The sequence below is a fragment of the Uranotaenia lowii genome, chromosome 3 (genome assembly GCF_029784155.1).
Source record: "Uranotaenia lowii strain MFRU-FL chromosome 3, ASM2978415v1, whole genome shotgun sequence".
Taxonomy (NCBI): Eukaryota; Metazoa; Arthropoda; class Insecta; order Diptera; family Culicidae; genus Uranotaenia; species Uranotaenia lowii.
The window spans coordinates 20,057,135-20,080,776 of NC_073693.1; the positions used below are offsets into that span (position 1 = coordinate 20,057,135).

The 23,642-nt window shown below is 38.4% G+C and overlaps 2 protein-coding genes and 1 long non-coding RNA gene across 8 annotated transcripts in view; 2 read left to right on the forward strand and 1 right to left on the reverse strand.

Moving 5' to 3' along the window:
- Positions 1 to 11,868, forward strand: part of LOC129756205 (pancreatic triacylglycerol lipase-like) — a 66,793-nt gene extending 54,925 nt beyond the window's left edge. For all 4 annotated transcript variants that reach the window (XM_055753008.1, XM_055753010.1, XM_055753012.1 and 1 more), the window contains exons 3-7: positions 1,939 to 2,084; positions 9,047 to 9,922; positions 9,987 to 10,202; positions 10,265 to 10,598; positions 10,662 to 11,868. In XM_055753008.1, coding sequence (XP_055608983.1) covers positions 1,952 to 2,084; positions 9,047 to 9,922; positions 9,987 to 10,202; positions 10,265 to 10,598; positions 10,662 to 10,767 — 1,665 coding nt within the window. In that variant the 5' untranslated portion in view covers positions 1,939 to 1,951 and the 3' untranslated portion in view covers positions 10,768 to 11,868. The remainder of the gene's footprint in view (positions 1 to 1,938; positions 2,085 to 9,046; positions 9,923 to 9,986; positions 10,203 to 10,264; positions 10,599 to 10,661) is intronic.
- A 5,289-nt stretch (positions 11,869 to 17,157) lies between these two features.
- Positions 17,158 to 18,663, reverse strand: LOC129755249 (eukaryotic translation initiation factor 3 subunit G). Its single transcript, XM_055751636.1, has 3 exons — positions 18,505 to 18,663; positions 17,871 to 18,334; positions 17,158 to 17,651 (listed from the first exon to the last, which is right to left on the reverse strand). Exons 2-3 carry the CDS (start codon positions 18,322 to 18,324, stop codon positions 17,284 to 17,286), a joined length of 822 nt encoding a protein of 273 aa, XP_055607611.1. The 5' UTR covers positions 18,325 to 18,334; positions 18,505 to 18,663; the 3' UTR covers positions 17,158 to 17,283.
- Positions 18,664 to 22,264: 3,601 nt separating this feature from the next.
- LOC129757498 (uncharacterized) lies at positions 22,265 to 23,642 on the forward strand. Of its 3 annotated transcripts, XR_008739721.1 has the most exons (5): positions 22,265 to 22,664; positions 22,722 to 22,829; positions 22,899 to 22,970; positions 23,060 to 23,128; positions 23,244 to 23,642. It is a non-coding gene; the product is annotated as an uncharacterized LOC129757498 (long non-coding RNA). The 3 variants fall into 3 exon arrangements; XR_008739720.1 differs by having other exon boundaries at positions 22,265 to 22,829; XR_008739719.1 differs by having other exon boundaries at positions 22,265 to 22,970.

Sequence of the window (23,642 nt, forward strand, 5' to 3'; positions counted from 1 at the left end):
AGATTAGAAGAAAATGACAGCAGTTGAAAATGATCGAGGAGAGATGTTATAAGAGGCACGGGCCAACTATTTTGAAGTGGTAGAATCGGAGAAGGTTGAGTCTACCACAAAAGTTTTCTCAGGAAAAAGCGGGACATTTTGAGAAAAAAGCGGGACAGCAGGACATTTTCTAAAAAAGCGGGACATGTCCCGCTTTTACGGGACGGATGGCAACCCTAATATATAGGTATAATTGGATTTCTGTCTGTCTGTCTGTTTCCTATAGACTCGGAAACTGCTGAACCCATTTGCTTGAAACTTTGAAGGTGGGTGCTTTTGAGGCCGGGTAAGGTTCTGATTACAGTTTGAGACCCCTCCCTCTTACTGGAAGGGGGAGGGGGTTTCAAAAGTGGTCGTTCCTAATAACCGGGCACGCACAATTTCTTTGTTTCTGTCGCATTTAATGTGTCAAATCAAATGTGTAATTTGAAAATAGTGTTTAGTTTAGTAATGTAGTAACCGGTTACACGAGGTTATTTTCCAGATCATCATTTTTTCTGTCAACGCACTTTGTCAGAAATTCTTCTAAATTTGCGGAAATTTTTTTCCAGTGTGTTCCGAGTGTTTCAATAAATTGTATTGGAGACCCCCTCCTTTATCTCTCCATTAGAAGGAGGGAGAAGTATCATATCAGGCATGAATCGTACCAGAATCGAAATCAGAACATAACAGCAGATTTGATATCATAAGTATCAACTAGGTATTAGGTGGCGTGGCACTAGCAATTGTTTTAGCTATTCTCGAGCTGGAATAAGTAAGGAGTGTATTAAAAAAAAGCCACACTTTGTTTTGTGAATAACTTTTGAAATCATGGATGGAAACTGCAAAGAATCGGAATTTGCCGTTTTCATAGATCGTTAGTCACTTTAAGTACTACACATTAAATTTTTCATTTATTTACAGGCAAGACTTGTCAACGAAAAGTTTCTGGTGACCTTCTAGGTGACCACTAAAGAGTTAGTTCTGCTGTCTATTACGAAACTTTTCAAAATATCCCCCCACAAACAGTCCATATCTTTTGTGCACGATTTGACCACCGTATTTTGTTGTGCAGGTCCTTCGTCAGGCTCGTGGCAATTCGGCTCGCTTCGTCAGGCTCGTGGCAATTCGGCTCGCCTTCTTCCGCGCCATAATGACCACTGAATCCTCCTGCATTGCGTTAATACTTTCATGCCCTTCTTAGTTCGACTAATCCGATCAGGTCCGGCTGTTCCGGAATAATATCTGGATGATGACGTGGAATACATCTCGAAGCTATGTGGGCCGACTGAAACAAAAGCAAAGTATTATGACGAGAACCAGCACAACTAAATGATATCTAAGAAAAAAAAAAACTTACCATTCTGTTCCGATTTTCACATATTGGGCACGAAGCAAAACTTTTTTTCTGAACGACAAAACAGCTTAACTTCAATGAACGGGTTCGGCAAATACATACTTTTTTTCGAGATAAATTTTACCGTTCTTTTTAGCTCAATCCAGGTCAACCTCGCCTCGCTACGAGGTAAGATTTACCTTATTTGGATTCACCTTTTTTCTCGGTGAATTGTACCTTTTTTCCAACCTCAGCTCAGGTAACTTTTACCTCGCTGTGAGGTGAGTTTCACCTCGAAGAGGTAGAAGTTACCTTTTTGGCTTTCACGAGAGTTCACCTTGCTATCTCGGTAAATTTTACCTTTTTATTTATTCCGTGTTTCTCTTTTTGCCATTCTTGAACTATATATCTATTTATTATGTAGTAAGAGTACAGAATAAAAATAAAAAGAAAGATAAACGAGAGATCGTGTTATACAAGATTCTGTCGATTTACGATTCATTTCCAAAGACTAGTTCGCACCATCTTTGTGTACATTTTAGATCATTAATCATCTTCCAACTTTATCTCTTCATCTATTTCAGAACGGCCGCAACGATGTTGGGCTTCCTCGCTGCATCATTGTTGGTGGTTTGGAGCGCCATCCATTCGATCGATCCGACCAGTGCCGGTCCGTTGGATGCCCTTAGCTGGGCCCGGATGGACAACATCAATCTGCCCTGGCTACCATGTGAGTGTTCTGTTCATTGAGGAAACGATCCGGATGTCCTCCATCCGGAAGCATCTTCTTCTTGTTCTGTCAATTTCGTCCATACCTATAGGAAGACAGTGCCTCACCAGTGACACCTCGATAGGTATCATAAGACTACACCAGACTCTACAACTTCAACGAATAGGCAAGTCGATGCGCTGAAGGCTGATCTTCAATCTACAGTTAATGTCACTTGATACCATGTTTCTTCTCTACATGCTTGTTTTTTTGACGTTCAGAAACATCTCAGGAGAAATATTGTTGGACATCGATTTAAAGGTCAACCGCATCAAAGCGACTATAGATTGTAATGGTAATTCTGATGGATGGTATTTTGTGGTTTATTATATTATTTTACATGATAATTAATGACTGTGCTAACCATTTAACGGAAGTTATCCTTCTTCAAGAATCAATTTTATCTCAACATCTGTTTTGTTAAAACTTAAGGAAACCCCATTGGATAAAAAACATGTATGAAACAGATAGCTTCGTTCATGAAGAATTTTAATCGAAGCCAATGATCAATGCCAAGGAACCTTCCAATCGAAATGCTAGTCAACCTTCGAAGCAAACATTTATCGGTTGCATGACTTTTTCAACACCGTTTACAAGTGTTCCGTAGAGCTCAAAGGAAAAACAACAAATCGATCATCATACTTTGCCAGACAACCAAACATCTCGAACTTGACCCCTGGAACAACTCTATCTAAATATCTCCGCGAGATATTAAGGCATCATGATGCGATGGAGCGGCATTTTACCTTCGAATAACATTTTCACCCAACCGGCATGCTGGCGAATCTCACGGCACCAGAAATAAAAGTTGCCTCCAAAATGAGCGACGACCTAGGAGGGACGCCTTAACGCGTTTTTAAGCTAAAGCCGATAGATATGCTAATTAGGAGCTCGAATTGTTCACATATATGCGCCGGTTTATAAAATCCACACCCAAATGCCTATAGTCAACAGGGAGTCACATTGGATTGGGGTATGCCAGATTAGATCATATTTTTTGTAAAGTTTCGGATTTTTTTCAAATGTTGCACCGTCGGATAAACCGTTTTCGGTTGAAACGGATAATTTTCAAAGTATAAATTGTTTATTCTCACCAAATGCCAAAATTCGAAATTTGACGATAAAACTTTAAGTTCGCGTCAAAATACAAAATGGTCTCACCCTAGCTTCGATGATTAGTAGTAGAAATACCAATAGGCCAAAAGACAATGACATGAGTGACACTTGTAGTTCACCAGGCAGTAGTGGATTGGATGCCTTGATATTGACCGTGAGAAAATTAAGGAAATGCTTCTGCATTGGACAAATGTAAACGCAAACTTGAGTGAGTGAGTTGCGGTTGAAGTTCGCTCCTAAAGTTAGGCGGCATTACTCTCCAAAGCGTCAGTTTTAAGTTGATGGTTAACTGTCGCAGAACGTTCTAGCAGGAAAAAAAACTTAGAGAAGGTGATGGTTCGCAAAGTTTTGCGCCAGGAAAGATGATAGTCACTACAGTCAGTCACTTATAGTCAGTGACTGCCAGTGAAAATTGAAAATGAAACCGAACCAAAATGTACCGCTAATTTTAAGACTTTATCTTACTTGAGACCGTTAAATCTTATCAAGAATGATTCAGTCAAACATGACTTAAATATCTTGTCACGTCTGGATACTTTCGGTTTGATAGTTTGTTTTCTGTTCAATACTTGCTGTCGATCGAAAAAAGATTATGAACTTCAAGTTTCAAAATATCGGTTGCATAATCAAATCATTCAGTACTTAACACCCCAATTTTGAAACCAAACGACGGACACGACAAAATAAAATAAAAATGATGAAAAAAATAACAAAAACTTTTAAAAATAATTTAAATTTAAATGATCGACTAAAATTAATGTCATGACAAGCATAACGACAAATATTAAATAAAAATGGCAAAATAACAAACCTGACAAAAAATCTACAATAAAAATAACATTATTAAATAATATAACATAAACCAAAACGAAAACGAAAATAATAACAAAAATGACAAAAATAACCAAAAAATTATTTGTAATTTTGAAATTGTTTGTAATGTCTATTGTGTTTCTTATTGTTGTAGCTTCATGATGTTTAATTTTGTTTTTGTTATTTTAATTTTTTTTAATTGTTATTTTTTATGTCTCTATGTTTTGAGTTTAAGTCAATTTTAAAATTTGTAACAACAATGAAAAAAAATTAAAAAATATCAAAGTAACAACAAAATTTCAAAATGATAAACATGAGAAAAATGGCAAAAACAATAATGACATACTAAAGCTACCATGAGACATAAAAAGTTACTTTTAAATCAAATTAGGGAAAACATTAGTTACCACATCAATAGGAACTTCAAAAATTACAACTAGAGGTTTAAATGGTCAATTTGTCAGTTAAACGGGTTCTTTCCATGAAGATTCAAAAGCTCCTGGCTAACGAAAAAAATATAGTAGAATGCATGATATATGGCTCATACTGAGTCAATTTCAGTCATTATTTTTTAATTTTCAAGTCCTGAGGTTTTAATTTTTTTTTTAATTCAAAACTCACCCATATTGTAAGAAATTTTTTAGTAAAATTAATTTTATTATTATTAAGCAAATTTTAATGTTTTGTTTTCATGATTAAATCTCATCATTTAGGTTATTACGTGAAAATTCATAAAAAAAAAAATCTTTAAGAAATCATAATTTTTTTTTTATTATGGAACCAAGCTCATTTATAAATTTTTAAAACGATTTTTTTGCTGAACAACTTGTTTGATGAACTTATCTTCGTAGGTACCTATCTTTTAATTACAGGAACCCAAAAAAAATTTACATAAGGACCTGAGAAATTCAAGAAATTTTTTTAAAAGGAATAAATATTGAAAAATAGGAAAACTCGGATAAATATTAGAAATATTTAAGGTTTGAGTTCTTTTTTTAAATTTAATTGAGAAAAAACTGCAAACCTGTTATTTAAACCTTTTGAAACAATTTACATTTGAAAAAAGTTTCAAAATTTTGTATCTTAAATAATGCATGCACCAATTCATATTCCCTAACTGAATTCCACATTTTAATGTATAAGCTCGTAATCTTTCATTTAAAATCCGAAAAAGTTAACTATTTAAACACAATATATTGAAAGCTAAAAGGCTAAACTTCACTTTATTTTAGTTATTTTAATTTAAGATAATTAAAAATACCGAAGCAACCTGGCATAGAGCTTCATTGAAAAAGACAACAAACGAACGTTAAGAAAAACACGTTTTTATTAATGAAATTGAGTTACTTAAAATACGAATATGTAATCGAGTCACGATTAATCGAATCAATGGATAATCAAGTCCGACCTGTAGAGTAAAATAAAAAAAAATCAAAAAAAAATAAGATACTTTATGTACTTGACTAATTTTTATACATTTTTTTTTAAATAGTGACTTGAGTAACCAATTGGTTTTTGTTATTTCTGTAAATTTTTCAATTGAATAATGTTTGCCAATTTTAATAATCACGGACAGATTATCGTTATTTTTGTAATTAATATAATTTCTGTTTTTTGTTTCTATTTTTTTTTTATTAGAATTTTTCGTTATTTTTGTTGCTTTCTAGAAATTGTGTCTAAAATGACGAAAATGACAAACTATCGACAAAAAGGATAGAAATGTCTCTTGTGCATTTTAATGTTTTTTTTGTTATAAATTTTTGTTTATTTCTAATTTTTTTTTTACTTTTATTAATTTTGTAATTCTTGTGACTTTTGGATAATTTTCAAATTTTTTAATTTGTTTTTAATTTAATTTTTTTTTTGTTATTTTTGTCACGTTGATACTTTTTGTGTAAATTCTGATTTTTTTTACTGTTTCGAAACAAGAAACTCAACACACACATGAATATAATTTTTCAAAAAGAAACCTTTTTGGCCACAAAGGTGGTAAAGTGTCTGAAATTTAAAAAAACGATTATACTACTCTCAATTCTGATGATATCTGATGTTCATAGTGTAAAGGGTGATACGGTCAAAATTTGGTCAATATCAACTTGACGTATTTCTTTCAATTTTGCATTTGAAAAACCTGAACACCCCACATTTTGAAGGTGTGTGCGTGTGTAAAATGTTGCTCCTATTTTGATTTTGGAATTCACTCTTCAGTTGTCAAAATGCCGTCCAAGGAAGAAAAGCAGCGTATCAAAATTTTGCTCACGCATCGCGAAAATCCGAGCTACTCGCACGCAAAGCTGGCAAAATCGCTAAAAGTTGCCAAATCAACCGTTACAAATGTAATTAAAGTGTTTGGGGAACGTTTGTCGACAGCCAGGAAGTCTGGATCGGAGGGAAATCTAAAACCGGAAGCCGCTGAGACGATAAAGAGAGTTGCCGGTAGTTTCAAGCGAAACTCTAACCTCTCTCTCCAAGATGCCGCAAATAAGCTGGGTGTATCGTCTACAACCGTACATCGAGCCAAAAAACGAGCCGGACTATCGACTTACAAGAAGGTAATGACTCCAAATCGCGATGATAAACAAAATACGACGGTCAAAGCGCGATAAGGAAGGGGAAAGGTAGCAGATATTTTCAAGCACATGAAACTGTCGAAGTTCGCGAAGAAATATCTGGTTTGGCATCTGTACCTGTGGCTTGAAAAGCAGAAACCAAGAAATTTACGTGAATAAAATGTTTGAATAAACGTCTGCTGCCTTTCCAGAAGAAACACGGTTGCTCCGTACTGTTTTGGCCGGATTTGGCATCTTGCCATTACGGTAAAAAGGCCATGGAGTGGTACGCCGCCAACAACGTGCAGGTGGTTCCCAAGGACAAGAACCCTCCCAACAGCTCCGCCCAGTTGAGAAATACTGGGCTATTGTCAAGCGAAACCTAAAGAAGACCAAAATACTGCTAAGGACCAGCAGCAGTTCAAGGCAAACTGGTTTTCTGCGGCGAAGAAGGAGGACAAGGTGGCTGTACAAAATCTGATGGCAGGGGTTAAGCTTAAGACCCGGTAATTCGGATTTGGAAAAGCGGAAGCCTAACTGAATATTTTTCCTGAATTTTAAACTAATTAAGCTGGAAAAAGAAATTTAATTTGATTTTTTAAATAAACGATTTCACCGATTTACACGCGTTTTCCCTTGACCAAATTTTGACCATATCACCCTTTAGGTTCTTGAAATCAGTAAAACATAGGTATAGGTTAATGGACTTATGTTGGACCACCTTGTCTAGCTCTTTTATAAAGGAACTTATCATGACATTTTTTAACAAATACAGTTTAAGCCCGGGCACTAAAAATGTTTGTAATAAATTTGTTCATGATTTGAGGCTTTGAAAGAGAGCAAGACAAGGGTATCCAAAATAAGTCCATTGGTCGAAAATAAGTCCGTTACCCTACATAAAGCATAGATCGTCTTAAATTTGGACGGATTAAAACGGGTCTATCTCAGAGCTATGTAAACGAAATAAAAATCTTTTTTACTCAAAATGTAGATTTTTTATTGCACTTCAAAGGGAAAATGCTAAAAAAAATATTCCGATGTGGTTTTGATGAAATTTCGAGCTTCTCGTCGAATACTACTCATCATAAATTGAACACCCTGTTTGCTGTGCTAAGCGGCATTTTTGTTCCACCATCTCTTCATCTCTGTTACATCCCGAGTCGTCCTACCATTCTTCTTCATCTTCTGCCTGACAAATGCCCAATATTTTTCGATAGGGCGGAATTGAGGGCAGTTAGGTGGGTATCTGTACTTTTCGACAAAATCCACCCCGTTGTCCCGATACCATTGTAGTACCTCTTTGCTGTATTTTCAGCTTGCCCAAATTTGGCAAAAACTTTACTGGTCCTTTGTGAGATCTTTGCTGTGAGATCCAATGTACGGAAGAATACGTTTTCTCAGGCACTCCTACAAGTTACTTGTACATCTTGGAGTCCATGGTCTTGTTTGTCACAAAAACCGGGGTTTTTCGTCCGCAGCTGCAAATGCCTTGCCAGATCTAAAACTATCTTGCAAACTTATCGGCAAAAACGAATTTGAACTTGCCGGGGACATCACCCCGACCAGTGGGTTTATAAAATTTTTGGCCAGGAAGCTGCCCAAAATCCATCATTACGTACGTTTCGTCATCCATTTGGATGCATGCGTCGTACTTCGTTAGAACCTTATTGTATAACTTACGGGCACGTCCTTTGGCTAATACATTCTGCTTCAATATTAGGTTTGATTGCTTACTGGCCCGATAAGATCGTATTCCTTCGCGTAGACGAATCCTTCTGACGGTGCACCGGTCGGTATTGAATTTCTTGGCGATGTTATAGTCCGACTGTCCTGGGTTTACCTTGATTGTTCTCAACGACTTCAAATGCCGTTTCCGATCTTTGGTTCCACTATGATGCTTGCTATGGACCTGCCAATCGATGGCATGCATCTCACGGAAACGTTTGAGAGCTGCACACGGTCGATTTGAGCATTTTCAACGATTTCGCGGTTTTTGAACCTGACCACGTCGGGTTTTTAACGTGGGTGTTTAAAATTAATTTTCGTTTCGCGGCGTCCATCACGTGTAACTTTTTTGAAACAAAACGAATCGTAATGAAATTTTCAGCATTGATAGAGGAAACATTCCAAAGCAATGTACTGTCAAAACATTCCAGATCTGACCACTATGAGCGCTGAGTTAAGATTAAATATGTTTTATACACATTTTTCCCTACTATATAGAAACAAAACATCTTTATATCTATAATAGATATAGTTAACAAAACGTTTTATCGAGCCTTCTTTCAGGAGCGACATCACCTTTACGGACAACATGCTGACTGTCATCATTTCCGGACTGCCATAAAACTTCTGCAGACCTGTAGCTTTTCAATTTTTTTTTATTTTATCTTTTTGTAACTCCTGTAACTTCTTTTCTATTCCCCTGTACGCTCAAACCTTCAGATGAAAACATGACCCGTTGCTACGGTGAGCTTGGCTGCCTGAACATCACCAAAGAATGGTACCACTTGATTTTCCGGCCGTTCAACGTATTTCCCCTTCCGAGGAGCGTCATCAACACCCGGTTCATATTGTACACCGAGAAAAATCCTACCGACGGTCAACTGCTGCAGGCCGAGGTGAAAGACACCATCATGAAGAGCCACTTCCGGTCCGATTGGGGAACCAAGTTTATCATCCATGGGTTCATAGATACCCCGCTGTCGAATTGGGTTTCGGAGATGCGCGACGAGCTGATAACCCGGGGTGGATTGAACGTGATCGTTGTGGACTGGGCTGGTGGATCGTTACCGTTGTATACTCAAGCGACTGCCAATACAAGACTGGTTGGATTGGAGATAGCGTATCTGATCAAAAAGCTGGCAGAATACAAAGATTTGAAGGCAGAAGATGTCCATCTTATAGGGCATTCGTTGGGAGCACATACGGCAGGTTATGCAGCCGAACGTACTCCGGGGCTGGGGAGAATTACAGGGTTAGATCCAGCTGAACCGTACTTCCAGGGAATGGATCCAATCGTACGGTTGGATCCTAGCGATGCTAGTTTGGTTGATGTGATCCACACCGATGGTCGAAGCGTGTTTAGGTTGGAAATTCCAGGTTACGGTATGAGTCACGCTTGTGGGCATCTTGATTTCTACCCCAACAACGGTAAGGAACAGCCAGGTTGTGCTCTGTCACAGGAAGGTGCGGCCACAATTCCGCTGACGTTGATCAAAGACGGGATCGAGGAAGCGTCACGAGTTCTCCTGGCGTGTAATCACATTAGAGCAATCAAATTATTCATAGATAGTATTAACGGCAAGTGCCCATACGTAGGTAAGTATGGAGATTTGAACTTGTTTTGGTGGAAGTTTCTCTTCATAAATGTTATACCTTGCAGCGCATCGGTGTCCATCTTATCAGCACTTCCTGAGCGGAAACTGCTTCAAATGCACATCCGGGAATTGTGCTCTCATGGGGTATCACGCATCTCTTCCTATCACAACTAGTAGACTCAACGTCTCGGAGAATGACATCATTGGAGGGTCATCGGTGCCGGTGGCTCCTCAACCTGGAAAATACTTCCTCGCAACCGGCCGAGATTATCCCTTCTGTCGTAAGTTACATGAAACAATTTAAAAAAAAGATTAGTAAAGAATACACATCCCTATTTTCTAGAGCGTCACTACCGGTTTACGATCGAGTTGGCCAAACCCAAATCGGCGGAACCCTGGGTCCAGGGACACCTGACGGCGGGTATCTTCTCCGAACGAGGTGCCATCCGCAGTCTGGATCTGACTCCGAAGGGCACGGCCCGGTTCGAGCATGGCACCGTGTATCAGGTGGTGGTCACCAACCCGAACGATCTCGGTGACCGGATACGCAAGGTTGAGCTGTCCTGGACCCACGACATGAATGTCCTGGAACCGACAACGCTCTGTTTGCTGTGGTGTAACAATCACCTGTACGTCAAATCGATCCAGGTGGAAACCATGCAGATGCCATCACGAGAGTTAGTATAATTTAATCAGAAAATTTTTGTCAAACGTTTTAAAAAAAACCCAATCGATTACAGGAAACGTAACACCGAGTACTCCAACAAACTGTGCGCACCGAAGCGCGAATTCGCCGACATTGCCAGCCGCGGAACGTTCTCCTTCTACGATAACTGCAAACGGTAGGATTGTTGATGCCCGACCGTTCAGCTAAGTGTCCACCTTCCCCGCTAACATAGGTCGCCTGCAAGTCGAGATTCGGATAGCTAAACACCTACGTAGGATTATTGTAATACTCTGTCCTCAAAAAGCACCCCCAAAGTGCCCCCCTCGGATGGGATTCAAAATGAGAGATTATTAAGTATCGTCCAGCTTTTAAGTAGTTAGTGAATCAGATTGTGTACTAACCGACTTCACGCTTTGTTGTTAGAGGAAATTACGAAGCCCAGTTTATTCCTATACGTGTCGCTAACCGTAGGATTAAGGTTTGTTTGAGTTTTGTTGGAGGATTGCTATCGAAAAGGTTTTTATTTGTATGTTTCCCATTCATGTAACAGCAAGTGTAAGGGAAATGCTCTAAATGTGATTGAACTAATCAGATCCGTAATTATTTACTCCTGACTGAACTTGTTGTACGTGCCTGAGAGTTTTCCGATCGAGCCAATCGAAGAAATAGGAGCGGAAAACCAATCCCTTTCTAATCATTTAGGTTTAGAAAAAAAAATAATAAAAGAAAAAAACAAGTAAAATAATATATCAAGCCACGTGTTCCCCCCTTAAAAATGATTGAAGCGAACTAATTGTACAAATTACAATAACAAATCAACGAAAATAAGAAACGAAAAAATTATAACAATACCGCGTGCTTTTAGAACAAAATAATTCTGCATACAACAGATAGTAAGATGAAAAACCTAAATATTCCAACCCTAGAATGTAATTTAATCGTTAAGGTGAAATCATTTCTATGAAATTTACGACTTTCTCGTCTTGAACTCGAAAAGTTTGCCTGTTGTTATGGTTAAATTTTCAGTTTCACACAATTTTCGAGTCTTTTTTACGATAATGTTATAGTACCTAGCCAGAGCGGAGGAGAGAAGAGATAAGAAGCCAGCCGGAGAGACAACTATATACATATTGTAACATTTACTGTCCCTGTAGTTAGGCAAACTGTGTCTTTGTTGTTGCACTTGTTCTTGAACTGTAAAGTGATACATCGCACTGTAAGGTTAAGCTTCCCTTTAACTCTTTTTTTTTAATAAATTCATAATCTATCTTTGTAACCTACATCATAGCCTATGAAAACCATGTGATACATTGTTTCAATAAAATAAACGAAAATTTCAACCTGATATCAAATACCAACAACAGTTGTTAAATATCACAGTCCACACATCCAGAAACGTTCCTGAAACCAGCAGGAAATTTGATGGCAGCATTTCAACTTCGGTTTGTGGTCGTCGATTTGAACAAAGCATTCGACCGTCCCTGTAAGGACATCCTGAGCTACACTTAGATAAAAAGGAATCCTTGAGAATCAAGCATGTTTCATATAATTATGTTAGAACAGTACAAAGTCTCCGATCTTATACCCGTAAATATAATAAGACAGGGATGTTGTTCTGGAAAGATCAGATGTTTGAAGGGCTCAGTAATAACATCACCAAACTTTCATCCAACGCAACACCAGAAAGAAGGCTGGCCAGGAAGACGAAACCCCTGAGGTCGCTATCGAAACCACAGCTACAGGAAGCCACCACAGTACCCTGACGAAAACTGTTCTTGGAAGTGACCTTTCCTATAACAAGATCTGAATCAACAGTTGAGTCGCCGCGACGATTACGGCCGCTCTTGCTAACCCAAAGTTAGGAAAAATACTCCCGGCACGATTGTATCACAGCTTCCGGTAAATCAATTCGCGGTATTCGTTTTGGCGGTATGACATTTCGCGTGTGAACCTGTTTGGCGGTTTCTCATTTGGCATATGGCCCTTTTGGCGGTTTGTTTTTTAGCGGTTTGTAACACTACGCGGTCTCCCAATTTGTGAATAAGTCTATTTGGCGGTATGGATAGTTGGCAAATGAGTCACTTCGCAGTCTGTTTGAAATGTTCAAAAGTCCGGCTTAGAAACATGGATCAGAATTACGAGGATCATGCCTAGCTTTGGGTTATCCTAGAAACACGGGGCTGTCTCAGAAACAGATCGGAACTTAGAGGACGCTCACTCTTAACTAAATTATTTGGAGAGGGTTAAGAAAGGAAATAGGATGTGGAAGGGTAGAAGGAGGAAGGGTTATTTGCGTATCTCTGCCGGTCGTACCAGCTGCATACTATGCGTTACAACTGACCGAGAGGAGCAATTTGGTTGTACCTTACCTTCACAGATAAATTCTTCTGACGATGTTGCTGGAAGAGGGGTTGGAAGCGGGATCCTTTTTCGAGGCGGTGAATCTAAATCAAAACTGATGACATCAGTCTGGAGAAGTTGTGGTGTTGTTGGAGTGTGCGGTTTATCATGCGTTCTTTTATGGTTCAGGCTCGTCTGTTGGCGAGGTTCTTCTTTTTTTTTTGGAGTTGTTGCTGGTTACTGGTGCTTTGTTCGATTTGTTGGGTGGTGTTCAATTTGACTGCATTCGCGTACCTCATAAAATTGTTGCTAGTATGTATCTTTCTTCGGGCTTCGTTGATCGGAATATTATTATCGGTACTGTAGGTTTTTGTAGTCCGTTATTCCAACGAGACTCAACTGGAAATTTATTCATATAGTGTTATTTTTATCAAGTTAAGAGAAAATATCAATTTAGCAACTTACAAATAAGTCTTTGACTCTTTGATTGAATGAGCTTGCCTGGGATCTTTCCCGCTATCGGCCTTAGTTTCCTGTTGAGTTAACAAATTTTATATCTTGTTGTTTTCAGATCTAATCTGGTTACTTACGGTTGAGGAATCTGTGCTTGATTGAATATAATGCAACTATGTCCGCCAGACCTGTGAGAGGGCTTACAGAATTAGATTGCACCTGGATAGAAAACGCGTAAATTAGTGATTTTTCATTTAATGATTTCCCTGTTCTAATAGCGACTTACGATTATCCAATAAAGGTGATCGATGGTTGCGTAAACGAGCAATCTGTTCGAAGCAAAACTTGAGCGAACACGACACGAAAAACTTTAATTTAAAACGGCGCAAATCAATTGTCACTCCTGCTATCTAACAAGCTTCAGCACGTTTTTCCTAAATCCCTCCTTTTTTCTTTTTACTTCTTCTCTCTCTTCTTCAACCGTCCACCTATCAAAAATCTGTCAATCTGTATGCTGTCATAAATGGGTTCAATGTTCCCCCTAATTTCACCCTCTCAGGGCCGTAGCAACAGGTACTGAGTTTCAGGACTGATGATTCTGCTATCTAAATGAGGCATTTTGAATCCAGAGGGGAATGACCTGTTGTTTTGCAGTTTCCACAATAGGTTGTTTCTAGGCAGTTAGCGCTATCGTGATTTTGTGAGCAATTTTAGCATGCCAACTGCTTTTTGCAGCGGCATAACAGAGGCTGCGAGTAATAAATTCGCGAGCGAACACAAAGGAGTCCGAAATTAATGAATTCCGGAATTATAATTTTTTGGGGCTTCAATTCTTCTAACAGTAGTTTTTAATCCATGCCATCTACTTCTCGACAAATAACAACCAATTTACGTTGATTAAAACTTGGATGGCGACCTATATATTACCATAGGTGTACCGTCTAATAGAGTTGTTAGTGTTGTCAGTTGTCTTCCTCGATGCTTGTTTCTTATCTTCAGCACGTAACATTTCCGGGATTTCTCGTAAAATGATGCTTCAATTTTACCCGCAAAGTTCTTGATCCAACGGCCAACCAAGAACGGGCTTTTCGGTAGTTCTTTTCCTTTGGCACCTTGAAGCGTTAATATTACAACCGTCCGTTTAAGCTTTGGACATCCATCCATTCCGGAATAGTGATGGGCTCATCCGCGCGCTATCCTATTCTTTATCCACAGAAAAAATCACTGCCTTTTGATCGATGAGCGAGAGTAAAGTACAACCGATAAGGCAGGCTAAGAGGCAACTCCCTATCGTAGAATCCGTCAGGGGCTTTATCCTGAACATTTGGTCCTTCGAACCAGATTTTTTTAAATAACACCAGATCTCGACATTTCATGCATTTCTAAGTATCCTTGAGGTATGTTCAAACTATCGTTAAAAACCTAAACATGTTTGGAAAACAAGATAAAATTATTAGTATCAACATTCGCAGATATATTGCTATTTACACATTGCAAGCTTACTAGAACATAGTAACTTACTACCTTTTGAATCGACTTTTTTGCTATCATGCAAATGTAGAGATTTTCTGTGAACACATCCATCGAATTGGTCTCTGCGACGTAAACTTTATAACCTGTCGCATCATCCGAACAGACTTTTAAGACAAAGTTTGCTATTGTGCATCGTTAGCGAAATTTGCTGTCATGAGGCCAGTGTTCCGAAAATCAATCAAAACAAACACTCAGGATGCGTTTCCTGTTGGAAACATTCTGATTGTATAATCTCGCAACTGCTTCGCCTGGCTGGTACGCAATCTCGATCAGTGCTCCTATCAGCTATGCAAACCGAGTCGCATCATTCAGAATCATCGGTTTAGCAAACATCGCATATCGGAGATGAGTGAGATACAAACTGATCCATTCTGAATGTAGCTCACTCAGTATCTGCCTGAATTAAGGTACACCGGGGCAAGTGCAAACGGTTTTCACCATAGTTCAACTTTCACATGTCCTAGAAAAATATGTAAATCTTCAAAAATTATCAATTATCGTTCGTTGCATCATTAAAATGGTTCTCATCAAATTCCCGTTGAATGTGAAAAATTAAAAAATTTTGGTAAAAAGTAACGGCACTTTTGTGAAAAAATTTCTAAATTTGCACTTGCCCCGTTTATGGGGGCAAGTGCAAACGCAATGCTTTTCCCAAACTTATTCAAAAATGCGTCAGTGTATCGTTACTAAAACGAATTTAATACATGTTCCGGTATGTTTTATCAACTTTTTTTGGTGTATTTGCTGTTTTTCTGCAATATTAAATACTTTTTGGAACTTCAGTTTTGCTGACTGTTGTTTGAAGCAAAACACCTTCATTTGCCAAGGCGTTACGGAATTTTAAATATCCGCTTCAGATACAACACTTTGGATACCCTTTCTGACCACTCTAATATAATGCTGAACCATTTTTGAGATGATTTTTTTTTTAATGTCTGATGTTACATGGCTTAAAGGTGCGTTTGCACTTACCCCGGTAGTGTCGTTTGCACTTGCCCCGCAGTGTGGGTTGACAGGAGTGAATATTATTTTCACAATTTTCAGGGTATACTGAAAATTTATCATAAATTTTCTGCTTTCACTTGAATATCACCCCCAAACACTCACCTTTCAACGAAAAATCGGATTTGAATGCCCTTTTTTGTAGCCAGAAAAAGCAAAACAAAAACACACTTTTCATGTCTAGTACGTACTTGAATTCGTGTGTAATCAAACAGTGCTGTGTTTTTAGTGAATAATTAAAAGAAAGTTTAGTTTATCTATGTCAGATTGTTGGTTTGGACAACAATAACAACTTCTAGAAGAAGAAATATTTTTTAATTTTTTTGTAACAGAGAAAAGTTGATCGTTTGCACTTGCCCCGAGTTTGCACTTGCCCCGGTGTACCTTATATGAAATTCAAAATTATTTTTTGCAGGACGAGAAAATTCAAACAGTTGTGCGGGACACCATAAATTCTCAGTGGTTTTAACGTGACGGATGACAGTTTAATAAGAGAACTTGTAAAAATTGAAAAACACGGCGAAAGTGAACATCTTTCCACAACTACAATTTGATTTTGATCATACTGATGTTAAACAACGTTATAACAACAAATAAATTTATTAATTTGCTATGTATCAAATCAAACATAATACGCTAATGATCGGCTTCATGTATCACTCACTCACTGCCTGATCCATTCACTCCTGATCGAAGACCAATATGATTCGCCATATGCATTACGCATTGGTGAGATTCAAAGTTGATGATGGTGCTGCACTATTTTGACAGCAAGCATCGTGCGAGGCGCGAGGTGATCTGTATTTTAGCGATGAATTGAACGATCGATGATCGGGTAGGTCCAGTAGCAATCAATAACGAAACCCGACCGCTGTACGTTCAGGTGCGAAGTGCAATCAGAAACAACTGCATGAGGCTTTAGGTGTGATCTTAAAGCCTATCATTGAGTATTCGGGATGAATCATCCAAACGGATGAAAATATTTGCAAAAAAAAAACCTATCATTGGTCTATCGTGGCAACAAAAGGGGGTTTTGAGATGCAGTTATAAAGATCTTCACAGTCTTATTTACAAAGCGGACTTATTTCGTAACATTAGCATGTTATGAATCTACAGTTACTAGTACTCCTCTTGGATCTATGCTTATACAAATAAACAATACTGTCGAAAAACAGGATACAGGACTTCGATTCCTAGAATGGGCCTATTTTCGAAGATAACTTCAATGACAACAAAGCGTGTTTCCTGTTCCTGGTCAACTCCATCCTTTTTATTCAGTGTATCATTATCGTACGGTGGAAAAACCTGCCAATACCTCTCATGTCAACTCACATCCATCAACTGTTGCCTCTTACCTGTAATCAAATCTACTGGGGATTCTGCGGCTTGGACCACTCGACGTTCAGAATCAAATGATCGTAACCGTGGCCGTTGAGAAGCTCGATAGCGGTGGCGGCATCGCGGCGGGACTTGAAATGAACGTAGGCGAATCCCTTGCAAAGGCCGGTGCTCTTGTCCCGGGCCAGGAACATTTTGCTGTGCGGACCGAACTTTTTGACCAGCTCCTCCAGATCGGCTTCGGTCATCGCCTCCGAAAGGTTGGAAATACGGATGGCGGTGGTGTCGTCTCGGCCCCGTTGATTCGCTCCTCCCGGGCCGGCCTTTTGGCTGTCACGCATGCTGGGCGGCACATATTTGCCACTCTTGATTGGCGGACCGCTGGACTCCGGTTGGGCTGCGAGTGTATGAGAGGGTGACGATGAAAATATTATATTTCTTAGGACTCAATAAAAGTTTTATTTGTAAAACTAGTTATTGATTGTCTCCCAACGAGTTTCAGAATCTGATTACATTAATGTATAGAAATAGCTTTTAGAAATACTAGTATATGTTGAAAAACCATGTTTTTATACTCTATAACTCTGAAAAAAAATTAAAATCATAGAAAACTCACCGGATGGTGGCGGTTTGACCTTTCCTGTTTCGTACGTAGTACCCTTCAGCGGACACTGCACCGACCAATGCTCGCCCTCGCAGATACGGCACTTGGCAACGTTCTTCAGCGAGTCCAGTGGATTTTCCGATTTCTGTTCTTCTTCCTTGTTGCTCACGAACTGCATGTAGATATCTTCCGAGACCATCGTCGTCTGTGGGTTCGGTCCCGGTTTGTCGTTAGCCGAATCGCCGAACTTGGCCCATGCCTTCCGCTTGGCCACACTCTTCGGCACGACTAGCCGGGTGATCTTGTACGTCCGGACCACCTTGCACTTTTTGTCATCCTTGTTGTATTTGTACTCGGTGACGATTTTCTGCCCATTTTCGACGATTTCCGTTGGCGGAGGAAGCGATCCGGAGTCCAGCTCCACCTCATCGGCCCAGGAGGATTTGATTTCGTCAAGCGCTGGCATGTTGCGGTATCTGTTTGCAAAATTGAAAGCTTTTAGTAGGAGCAAAAAAAAATTGTCTTCGTGTCGTCACATTCGAAAATGGTAAAACATGCGTGTATTTTGAAGCAAGTTTTTCCACTTATTTAGGGGAAAATTTCAAATCAAAATACGCGGGATCAATTTATCACAACTTTAACTTACCAGATTTATCGGTTTATCAACAAAACGAGTAGAGTTTCTAGCTAAATACGATGATTTTCAAATTCGAAAGGTCTGGCTCACTCACCAGAGCACTGCAGAAATGGCGGAGTTGTGTTTTGAATTTGACGTCTTTCTTTTGACCCCTCGTTCGTGAAGTGCGTTTAGTGGTTGGCTTTTACACGCTCATTTCCTACGATAAATTTTACGGAGTAAAGATCGTTAAGATGATTTAAAATAGACTTAAAAGCTTTCGTATTAAGGAACCATTCAAATATTACGTAACGCTTTTAAGGGGGGGGGGTATAGCAGTTTATTACGCTTTGTGGATTTTGCTTAGAAATTCTGAGACGAATGTGTTACGCAGGGGGGAGGGGGGGTAGAAAATGCTCGAAAATTGCGTTACGTAATATTTGAACGGCCCCTAAAGAGTACTTTTTACTCGTTTTGAATAAAGAAAATGTAAAAAGCGGGGAGGTTTTTTCATATTTTTTTAACAAAAACACACTTATATTACCTCAGTGAAACTTCAAGTTTTTTGAAGAGGTCTTTTTTCCTTGGCGCTAAGCGTACACTCAGAAATGAATAAAATATAAAAATTATTTATTTTTAATTATCCAGTTATTTTAAGGCGATTAATTTTTTCAGTCATTAAAAAAAAGGTATTGCGATATTATTTTTTAATGCACTTGAAACATTTCTCCATGAGAAATCATCCGGTGCATAAAAATTAGAATCGCGAAACATTTCGGTATCAAATTTTGAATACGGCGAATGCGCCAAGACCTTTGTTTTGAGAAAAACGCATTCCAAGTTTCAGAAAATAAAATCAATTTCCTATTTAGCTGCGTACAATCATTTTCCTAAAGAAGTCGCTAAAATGCTTTCAAATTGGTTTAATTTCAACACCCGATCGATAAATATAGCTTTTCCGTACTAATTACCACAAAAAATTAATAAATACAACTGTGGGCCCTTTTACCACAGACTGGTGCTCTCATTTTGTTCATTCGCCAAATTGGAGTGCCCTTTTGAATTGCAGAATGACTATTCGCCTTTTGGATCACTCATTAAAGAAGCCAAATTCAAGCAAATTTCGGCTTGAAAGCGGGTCCAAATGATCACGTTAACACATTAGCACATTCAACGATCTTATAAATACTGATTTGTGCATCTCCTCGTCCTGGAAATTTTTTTTTCGAAAACTTCAATGCCCTTTTTCCATCTCGAAATAACTATTGGCCCTTTTGTTCGCGGGGAAATTTTGAGGGGAAATGGGCGAATGAACTGTGGGATTACACACTCATAAAAAAAAGCTATTCGCCTTATTTAAAAAATTAAATTTAACTTCACTAAAATAAGAAAAATTGAAAGGAGATCATATTTTCGGATGTAAAATGAATAGTTTAACGCATTTATGTGATTATCTGGATTTGTTTACAGTTGGCGCATTCGCCGTATTCAAAATTCGATACCGATTTCATCCATCATCTGTCATCGCTTTGCACTCAGTTTTCATTCGAAATTCACGCAACCTCACTTTTTCCGGATTGTGTTTCTGATGTTAATCAGCCGAAAGCATGAAGGATCCCACAGTCATATTGATTTCAAAGTCTCGGCAGCGGCATGAAAAGATGCTAAGTGCACTTTGTCTCTATCTGGTGCGAAGGGGGCTTGAATATTCCGGGTTTCCCCCGGAGGTCCCATCAAGCAAGATATCGGTAGTGCAAGCTTTCCCAGTAAACATCGTCCGTGACGGTAGGTAACCTGTTATATTATAGTTATGTCTTGTAGGGGTATTTTACAATTTGTTTGAAATAGAAATTGAACTTCTCCTCCTCCTTTAGACATCTCTGAAAAAGAACAGAAAGTAACTTGTTCAATTTTTTTGCTATCGTTGACCATGTACAACAGTTACGTGTAACTTCAAAGCTATCATAATTTAGAATTTTTTTTTTCAATTTACAGGTGGTTCCCGAAATGCTGATAAAAAAAAACCAGAAGTGATCATTCTATAGAAACATGCATGTTTAAAGAAAATCTATCACCGCCACATGCGTAAGCTCATGTCCTCCGGGGTTTTGAAGCAAAACTCCGAGGTATGAAAGTGATATATTCTCAATGATCCGGGAACGATTTTCTTACGGTAAAGTTTTCGGCCATCATTTTTTTGCAGAAGAGTATGATAAAGGTGGGGTAGGGGAGGAGATGGTAATAATAAATATATTGATTGAATAAACATTCAAGTTGAAAAAACTCAATAGATTATTTATTTCCAATGATAATGCATAATATCCACAATAGTTCCTAAGGTCAACCGTCATATTGAATTTCGTTCTAAAAATCACCACCAGATGTCACTGTCGTAGATATTTCTCAATGCATAAATTTTAATAACCGAGATATTTCTCGGCGAGAAATATTTCAGATACTACACGCCGAGAAATAACTCTGGGAGTGGGCACGGTGAAGCGTGAAAATACATGAAAAATAATAAATTTACATTTTTTTCAGTTCTGAGTGTACATCTTTCGAATGAAGGTTAGTATCTTACAAAAGGACCCCAGAAAGTGTCCCATGTATATGCAGTGACCCGGATTCGATCTCATGAACCATGGCGTATACATAACTTTAGATATTGCGGTTACTGGGAAAATTTCTAATCGCGCGACGGTAGGCTTCCGTGCGGTAGGCTAGCCGGAGCAGTAAACACAGTCAAAAAATTCACTCTTACTCACTAATTTCATTGAAAAGTTAAGAAGTAAATTCTTGAATCAATCTTCAAATCATTATTTTGCAAGAGAGGACAAAACATGAAGTCATCGCAATGAAATATTATTATTCTTAGTATTCATTGAGATTGAATTAATTACGGGCGTTAAAATTCCAGACAAAACAAAAAACAATCTACATTATTGAAAACACATTTTTCCTTAGTCTGAGAATTAACGAATTTGGCATGACGAAGATTTTTGATGCGATAAATGCGTCTTTGATACTTTATATGCTGGTCGAATTCAATTATGTTGTCATTAAAATGTAACAAATCGTATATGAGAAGTTAAAAAAAGTAGTTGTGTGCGGTGAATAATCTATTATAGGAAATAATACCATTCGCATCGCAAAAAAATGGACTGCGCACTCATAACTGCGAAATTTGTGCGATCTGTCAAATCAGTATAAAATCTGACGGTTTTCTACACGCTAACCGCTTTTCAGTTAAACATTATACGGATAACTCCAACTGCAAAACATAGCACGAAATCCAACATTCAATGAATGATCGCTACCGTGTCGTCGAACTATAAACTTATTTAAACAACTACAGGTTTTCATTTTTTTTTGTGAATTTGTTCGCTGATTGACCCCATCGCAAACAGGTTTTATTATTATTCATTTTTCCGTGATTTTGACCGCTGATTGACCAAGCTCAAGGCAAGCACAATTTTTTGTTTTATAAACAATAGATAATCCGATAATAATATTTGGTACACACTAAGATTCCATTTTTCCGCTCGGGACCATGATCCTCCGAACCACAGGGAAAATGCTTGATGTACACGAAATTCGAAAGGAAACCTGACCGAATCTCGTGACCCTCTTTATTTTCTGAAAATCATAATGATTTTTTTACGAGGTCACAGGTACTCGAACAATCGTCCTGTATCAAGGACAGTTTCTGTCTGTATCATGCATGGTTCATCAGGTTTATCCCTTTCTGTCGTGTGACAACTGAATAAAGATTTTGTTTGTAACCGTTTGTTACTTGTACATAAAAATAATGTGTCTCCGACACTTTTTCTAAATCGACTACATCCCTGGTAAGGGGTTCTCACTAACTCTCATCGAGAGACGTCAAAACAATCGCCACTCAGGGGTTCGTCCCATTTTACCTCCCATCCCTCTCACTACGCGGCTACTCTCTCCCGAGAGATACCCATGGGCGCGGATGAACAGGCTTTTGTTATTGCGAGGAAGTGTTATCACCCAATCAACGTCGCACACGTCAGTTCCGTTTGATGACGTGCTTATATATTGGTGTGACGGTCGGATGAACTTTATGTAATTCGAGGTGGTGAAGATTCGGCCTAGCAAGTGCAGAGTCTTTCTGTCCGTGAACGCCTTAGGGCAAAGAAGTGCGCGTCGTGTTCTTAACGTAAAAAGTACGAATTTTGTGTAAAGTGGTGCAACAAATTCTAAATATTTTACTAAAATTACAGGGTTAAAAACGGAGATACGTCTACAAGTTAAAAAAGGACGTTACAAACAAATAGTTAAAAGTGGCTAAAACTACAAATATGAACGTTTATTAAAACACTAAAAAAGTAGTACGTACCGAACTTTGAAAATGTTACATGTATGAATCGTGAAACTTAAATGTCTTTTTTATGTAACAGGCTACAATCACAGCTTAATTGTTAAAACGACTACAAAAACGAAAAATATTAAAACTTATAGTGCGCAAAAAGGTAAAAGTTATAAACTTTGTACGAAACATGTTAAAAACACGTGGTTATGTTTATTATAATAAACTAAGGTTATTGTTTGTTTAAAATAGCTTAAAATCACGTAAAACAACAACGGCGGAAAACAAATAACAAGTTAAAAACAGTTTACGAAGAAAAAGGTAAAATTTATAAAATGTTTGTATATATATTTATGAAAATTGTTAAAAATAGTTATAAAAAGAACATGCGGTTAAAAAAACATTGCATCACAGGTGTAGTAATTTCTTTGGTTAGGTCCAGAGGACCTTTTTCTTTTTAATTTTCATCCTACAAGCTTCGGATCGACCTCGTGGCAGCGGTTGTGGGCCGAACCAACACCAACAACAAAAATACGACAGAAATACGGACAGAAAATATCTTCGACCCGGTGGACATAACTTCAACCGATTCCACCTGACAACCACGCTGACTCCGGCCTGCATCATCTCGATTCAACACCATTTCGGGACGCCGAAACTGGTGAGAATCCGCTAGAGTAGCTGCCCGCTTCGAGGAGAAAGAATTTCCGGAGTTTTATGCAACTCGAAGAATACGAAAACTACACCGAAATCGCAAGTATACACCTAAAAGTGATGTACAGTTCAGGGCTTGTACAGCCAATAAATAACCGCCTTGTATTTTGTAAAACTTTAA

Coding starts and splice junctions, on each gene's coding strand:
- LOC129755249 (XM_055751636.1), bottom strand. CDS start 18,324: ATGCCAGCGCTTGACGAAATCAAATCCTCCTGGGCCGATGAGGTGGAG. Junction 17,652..17,870: donor GGTCAAACCGCCACCATCCG/GTGAGTTTTCTA, acceptor ATACACTCGCAG/CCCAACCGGAGTCCAGCGGT.